At 42.6% G+C, this 7,283-nt stretch overlaps 1 protein-coding gene across 1 annotated transcript; it reads right to left on the bottom strand.

Annotated features, from left to right (window-relative positions):
- Positions 1–872: 872 nt before the first annotated feature.
- LOC126374611 (mediator of DNA damage checkpoint protein 1-like) lies at positions 873–6,768 on the bottom strand. Its single transcript, XM_050021301.1, has 5 exons — positions 6,765–6,768; positions 5,039–5,133; positions 3,701–4,418; positions 3,180–3,598; positions 873–3,125 (listed from the first exon to the last, which is right to left on the bottom strand). The coding sequence occupies exons 1-5, from the start codon at positions 6,766–6,768 to the stop codon at positions 954–956; spliced, it is 3,408 nt and encodes a 1,135-aa protein (XP_049877258.1). The 3' UTR covers positions 873–953.
- Positions 6,769–7,283: the final 515 nt, after the last annotated feature.

Raw genomic sequence — 7,283 nt, 5'->3', positions numbered from 1 at the left:
GCTTTAGAATTTGTTCTCTATACAAAACTCAGCTCCCTAGCGTTATTCCGTTTTCACGGGGCCCCCTTACCCAACCTGAAGATTTGACAGGTCACATTTTATTACAGAAGCTCTATACAAAACTCTCGATGTGAATTGACTTTTCAGAGAACACTACGCAATTTTGCTACGTCTAAAACCCTTAAATCAAATTTTAATAAATAGTTATTAAATATAATACTTTACACGATATATATACATGTACATGTCAATTTTTCTAATAGTTAAAAGCAAATTTAATATGTTCTATAGACGTCTTCATTATAAATGCCCGTAGGAAGCCCTCCACAAACGATCGTAATACTATTTCAATCGTATCACTTTAATATATAAATGTCATTTACTTACAAACTAAAATGAGCACCATCAATATGAAGATAGGAGAGGTTAGTCACCAGCAAGGTAGAGTTTGGCTAGCGAAAGTTGTACATATGGATTTGATTCTAGATAATGATATGATTATTATAATCATTTTGGCCCTGTGGTTCTTGCTATTCAAACGGGGAGCGCCTTTTCAAACCCCGGTACCGGACGTACACCAACGAGTTATTTATCTTAAGTGCAGTTTTCACTAACACAGTTGGCTCGACCGTTATAGACGTTGATACGGCTCACCACCTATCACGTTGGTTTAACGCTTGGGTATTTAGTTCATCTTGCGACCAATGTATCTCTGAATATCCCAATTGGGATAGAGTTGTGAGCTTATATTGTGATTATATATTCCGTAAATTAACTCCCCTTGGGCAGACACAGACTTTTTAAAATGACCGCCGTTTCTCTTGGACCTCTTTCGCTAGCCTCATAAGTATATCATTGGATAGAGACTAAACCATAGTTTTGTTTCAACCCTATAGTCGTCTTGCTTTGGCAGTCTAATAGAATTTGGTTTTGAAGCTTAAATTATAGGAACATTACGATTCCTTTTTCTGATTTATTTGCGGAAAAAACGCTTCTATCGGAAGAATAGGATCGTCTGTAGCTATCGTAAAGTAGTTGGGTATTCGTCTACTGTTCGCGGAGACTGTCTTGAACATTCCCGGGGTGTTGTAGTCTTTACTAGCGGCTAGAGTCAGGTCTGAAACTCGTTTAGAGTGTTCGAATAGATGCTCCAAATGATCTTGATGCTTCTTGTCAGCAATCTTCATTATTGCGCTCTCCGATCGCGTTCTCTCAGATGTTATGTCATTTTTATTTTCATAATTTGCTGTCGTGTCTGTCACCGTTACGTCTTGAACTGATTCCCCGATGTCTGAATCTTTGATTTTCTTCCTTAAAGGTCTCTTGCTGACTGGCGATGTAGAAGTTTCCGTTGGTTCTTCAGTAGGTTTCGGTCGACGTGCTCCGTTGCGAATACGAGCGGATATCTTTTGCGTGGGCGCGTTATCTGAAGCTTCTGTAGTTGTCTGCCGTTGACGGTTTGGTCTGATAGAATGTATTTCTTTTTCAGTCTCCTCGCTGATTTCTGATCCATTTTTATGTCTCGGATCCTTTGGTGTGAATTTCTTTCTCTCAGTTGCATTCTCGTTTTCATTTACTTTATTCTCGCTGACTGGTATCCTTCTGTTCGGAAATCTGATTTTAGGCGCCGGGCTCTCTGCCGGCTTTTCAGTACTAGTAGTGGAGCTTAACCGATTTCTATAGTCTTTGACGCTGAATCCAGGTCTTCCGAATTTGTTCTTCAGTCTCGGCCTCGACACTTTACCTGAGGTGGACGTGGTTTCAATGCGAGGTGTAGTGGTTACTTCATTTACTTCACTACTCACGTCTTTTGTGGATTCCGTTGTAAATACTTCTCTTATTATAGGTTCCAATTTAGCTTCTACGGGTTTTGCGTCTCTATGGAAAGAGAATGTTTTGGAACTTTCTGTTTTACTGGTGGTTTTGAGAGTATCAGTCAGACTAACAGCAATGTCGCTCGTTGGTGTATCTTTTTCATCTTGTTTGTGTGTATAGTCTGGTATGTCATAAGATGTAGGTGTTGTCTTCGGGAACGAAATTCTGGATGATGCTGAAATTTTCATTATAGGTGATTCCTTGTTTGTTTCTTGGTTTAAAACGGTTGTGGTTTCTGGTTTTTCTGTAGTTGTAGTGTATGGTCGACGATGGACCAGCTTTTTCTTGACGATTGTTGGAATAGTAGGTGAAATGGTTGGTATAGCGCTTGTAGTTACGTCAACGGCGCTGGTCGTCGGTGTGGTGAGATTGGGTTTAGACTGTGTCGGTCTAACTCTAGGTCTGATGGTGTGAACGTCGTCATTGGAATAATTAGGTTCAGTGGAGGATTGGTATCTCCGCGTGGTGCCTTCTTTATCACGGTTGCCATTGGCTAGCGGAGGTCGGCGTCTCCTGATCTTGTTCCTCTTCCTAACCCTGTCCTTATCAGCGGGTTCTGGCGCCGGTGTGCTAGGGCGCTTGAAGTGTTTATTTGGAGGCAATGTCGGAAGAATTTCAGCTTCATTGTTCTCCTTATTTGAGTTGAAAGAAGTTGTCACCTCCTGAACCGAATATTTCGACGATTCTGTCGGTTTCTTCGTTCGTCGTCCAGAATGACTGTCGTACGTCGGTGTCGACACTCTGTAGTAGTATTCCTTGAGCTTGTGCTTGCCGATTGGTTCGAAGTCATCGCCTAGAGGCCGCCTGCTTTGAGATTCGAGCTGGCTGTCGTAGCTCAAAGAGTTGTCATAGCCTTTATCGCCTTCGGTGACGATAGCGACTTCTTCGGGGATGTCCGACAGGGGAGTTGTTGGTTTGCTGTACGTGTCGTACTCCGGCTTTGTCACTACTTCTTCAGTTGTCTTCTGGTTGTACGCTTCTGAGGATGCGGGCCATGATTGTGGGGACGAGTTCGTGACTTCATCAGTCTCGTAGGTTTCGGTTACTTCGTATGTCGCTCGGAACGGGACGGTGTTAGGAACACTTTCCACCTCCGTCTTCTTGGGTGGATTGGCGTACTGCTGCGAAGTTTGCTGGTTCACTCCGGCTGCGACACTGTCGTGAGCGTGTATCTTCTGTTTCTTCTCATAATTGGAATTGACAGTTTGTTGATTATTGTAGTAGTTCAGAGCTTGCGCGTTCTGCTGAGCCTGATAGTTCTGTTGAGTTTGGTAATTCTGTTGGGCTGCATAATTCTGTTGTACCGGGTAATAGTCGTGATAGTTGCTGTAAGCAAACGTTGTAGTCTGGACCGATGGGTTATATGTCGATACCTTGTTGTAATCCGAGTGGTATTTGTTTACTATGAAAGGATCCTGCGGGCTTGGTTTGAACGTTCCCTTGTTAGTATTAGGATCTATTTTGGCTGGAGTTGCCGGCTTGGGGGGCTGTGTGGCAACATTCTTAAAGTCATTCCAAGTGGAACCGAATTGAATTTGGTTCGATGTAGTCTGCAGCTTAGGTGTTGTCGAAACGAACGTGGGGGTGGTCTTGAAGTTTGGTGCGAAACTAAACGAGTTGAATAGCGTCTGTTTCGTGGTCTGTGGCGGGAAGAAAGTTGTCTTGGTCGGGAACAGCGGGTCTCGAGCTTTCACCGACTGTACGCCAAACGAGCCAAATGTTCCTGAAATGTACAGAAATCGTTTCATTAATATGGGTGCCACGGGTCAGTATAATTTTGACTTAAGACAATGGATATTATAATTTTTTGCTTTGTAAATCTTACCTAAAATGCCCGGTGGCAAGACAGCATCTTGATATTGGTATTGAGGGTACGGACTGACAGGAATCTTTGGGGTGACGAGCGATTGTTGTGCCGTCTTAACTTGCTGCTGGTTGACCTGTTGCTGTGACGAGTCGCTGTCCTGTAGCTTGTACACCTCCGTCTTGTAGATCTCAGTGTTACCCGACTGAGCAGTCTTCGTGTCGGTCGGCTTAGCGTACCCATTGACAGGCTTAGCAAACACGTCCAAGGGTTTTTGTGAGGGAATGTTAAATTGGATGGGTTGGAGGTTCGGGATTTGCTGCAGGTTGAACTGTTTGTGATAGGATTGTTTCGTAGGATACGGTTTGGCGAACACCGGCCGAGCGGCGTAAGGGTTATGAGGGTTCCTTATAAGGACGCTGTCGACAGGGAAGTTTTGGACGTACTTGTAGTGGGTTAACCCATTATTGGGCAAGGAGAATGGGTTGAGGTAAGAGCTGATAGGTTGACTCGCAGCGGGGGAAGCTGCGACGGTGCGGAGGGTGGTTGGGCGGTAGGACTGCGCGATGGATGTGAGTTTCGTTGCGTCCCTCGCGGTGAGTGGACGTGCAGACGAGGGGTACGAGTCGAACTGTACGGGGATCTTATACGGCGCGTGCAGCGGCGCGGTGCCGAATCCGAAGACCAGACCGCCTGACCCGACGACTGGCCTCCAACCGCCTTTTGATACCGGTAATGACTGGAAAGCAAAAGGTTCATGTCAATCTCGATGTTATTGTTTCGATACATAAATAAAGTCTCGTACTTTTTACTTAGTCATCTTGTTTAAGTTTTTAAAATGACAAAAAAGAAATGTTTTATTTTTGTATTGCACCTTCCCCCGCTCCAATGCATAAACGTCTTTCACCCTAAGGTTGCCTGGCAGAAATTGCTGCTTAGCAATAAGGCCGCCTATTGTGCTCATTGTATTCGTCTGTACAGTTTATGTTTTTGTGCAATAAAGAATTATTGATTAATTGGAATGTAGAAGGTGGAAAAAACTGCTCACGATCCGGAGGTCCCGGGTTCGAATCCCGGTGGGGAAAAATCACAAAAATTTCTTTGTGATCTCTAGTTTGGTTAGGACATTACAGGCTGATCACCTGATTATCCGAAAGTAAAATGGCCCGTGCTTCGGAAGGCACGTTAAGCCGTTGATCCCGGTTACTACTTACTGATGTAAGTAGTCGTCACATGAGCCATGTCAGGGGCTTTTGGCGGCTCAATAGTCCCTGACACCAGGGTTAATGAGGTTGGTAATCCACCTCACAACTCACACCATAGAAGAAGAAGTGTCTATTAAAGTAGGTGTTGAAGTACCTGTTGTGTAGGCATCGACCGCCTGTGGGGCTTCGCCCCGCGCGCCGTCAGCACCAGAGCCTGCAGCGAGAGCGCCACCAGACACAGCCGCGCTCCTGGGGACGAAGAGGTGGTGTTTAATTAACGGTATGATCGTATAATATATGATCGTCAGTTTTTTTTAAAAAAAAGATAATAATTATTATAATAGAATGCCAATAATAGAACATAATGTCGACAAAAGAAATCTATTCTGTAGGGCTAACATGCACAGTGTGATAATGTTAAAGTAATCAATTATCAGTTAGCACTTTAAATCTCCCGCTCTTCCTATATTCATTCATTCCATTACCATACATCCATTCATTCGTCCAACGACTCAATTCGCTCTCTTCCGATGGCTCTCGTCAAGTGTGCATACGGACATCATAACATATTGTAAAAAATCATAAAAACTACCGAAGTGACCATCTCCAGCTTCTAAACTTCACCGTGAACAAGTAATAAGGGGCGCCCCTCAGGAACAGCATTCCAGCCAAGTTCAGAGCCTCATCACACGTGAGTCCGTTTCCCTTTTCCATCTTTTAAAGTGCTCACAACCCGACAAAGCAACCTTTTGGATTTACAGTCGTGATAGCTCACTAAGTAAATAAATAATAGATAATTTTGTCACGGTCATTTTATCGATAGAGTTTGAAAACTGAGCTAAGGACACCAGCTACCATCCAAAAAGTTGCACACTTATATTTTTTTGACGTGACTTATTGTAGATTTGCCGCAGATGGCATTAACTACTTGGCCGGATAAATGGGGAGCGCTGAAGGCTCTCACCCGGTACAACGTTTAAGACAACAGGCCTGAGGGTGCCCAGTTGGGCGCGAACCTCGGCTCAGGGCGTCGTCTGAGAGGATACTTATATAAGAAGTGAGGGTGCTAACTATCAATATTGCCACATGCAGATAATAATGTTTACAATTTAAAGAATATATAATCATTAACGAAATCTAGGTTACTAGCGCAGCGTCGCAAAAAACAGGCACTTAAAAGTCACTAATACCATAATTATCCATACTCCAATCACTCGATTATCAAAATGGAATTTCCCGAAACACAATAATACTGTTCGGTGGTCGATTATACGGTATCTGAGGTCACTTTCTGTTGTTATACACTTATTACTAATAACATAATGGCTACCATAAGGTGGACAAAAAGACATCATACGGATAGATAATTTGCTGTTATTACTACAATCTCTTGAAAGTAACACTTTCGATAAAGTAGCGGTAATGTGCCTGTAATTTATTGTGCATTATATAGCGTTTTAGTCATTAAAACTACAGTTTGGAGTAAATAATGCATTATCAATAAGTAGGTACTTTATTATAGTAATTAAAGGAAGGAAGGACGTAGGTACATTTACCAAATGAGGATAAAAACTACCTATTTTTCCCATCAGGGGGGTTAATAAAGATGACAAAGCTATTATTAATTAACGTCACAACACTATTAGTTGGGGGTATCGTTTGATTTTAAAAGACCCACGATACCACCAGGGGTATCGCCAGGGGTATCGTGGGTCCGAAACGAAAAAAAAAGCAATATTGCTATTTGACATATTTGCATTGCGCAGTTACTTGTTTAATGTCAAATTGCAATATTGCTTTTTTTAGATGAATCGCTTCCTTGTGCCCTTTTTAGCCCCGCAGGTGTCGCTACTGTTGAGCGTTTTTAAATTTTGAGTTACCCATACTACACTTCTCATCAAAAAAATCGAAACACTTCCGTTTTCATTGTTTCTGTCCGAATTTAACACAAAAAAGAATTCATACGATGAAAAAAAATACATAAATGTATAGCTGGCAGTTTGGCCATTACAGTAATAAGCGAAAATTCTAAATTCAAAATTAGAATTTCATTTGTTTATCTTATAAACGAAATGAATCACTGTTTTGAGACAAATGTGTGTTTAGGGTTGGAGTACATTTAGCGTTTAAAAACTAAAAATTGGCGCCTATCCTTAAACTTTTTGTTTTTTATTTCAATACTGTGACTTTGGGACGTCTGAAAAAAGGTTTTTTTTCTAAAACGTATGGATACTTCGCCCACAGAAGCCGCCCAAGTTGTGGCATTGCTGGATTCTGGCCTTAGTCAGCGTGTTGTGGCTGCAAGACTGCATCTAAGCCTGTCATCTGTTCATAGAGTCTATAAACGTTATCGGGAGACTGGTTTGTTCACGCGCCGTTCAGGATCTGGCAGGAATCGG

Source organism: Pectinophora gossypiella, chromosome 17, assembly GCF_024362695.1.
Source record: "Pectinophora gossypiella chromosome 17, ilPecGoss1.1, whole genome shotgun sequence".
In the NCBI taxonomy this organism is placed as follows: domain Eukaryota; kingdom Metazoa; phylum Arthropoda; class Insecta; order Lepidoptera; family Gelechiidae; genus Pectinophora; species Pectinophora gossypiella.
This window is presented reverse-complemented; position numbering and strand designations above follow the sequence as displayed.

What these genes read in the sequence shown, in the direction of transcription:
- LOC126374611 (XM_050021301.1), bottom strand. An exon ending in GGTCGATGCCTACACAACAG is followed by an intron (nt 4,419 to 5,038) that starts GTACTTCAACAC and finishes TTTGCTTTCCAG; the next exon opens with TCATTACCGGTATCAAAAGG. An exon ending in ACTATCACGACTATTACCCG is followed by an intron (nt 3,126 to 3,179) that starts GTACAACAGAAT and finishes CAGAACTATCAG; the next exon opens with GCTCAGCAGAACGCGCAAGC.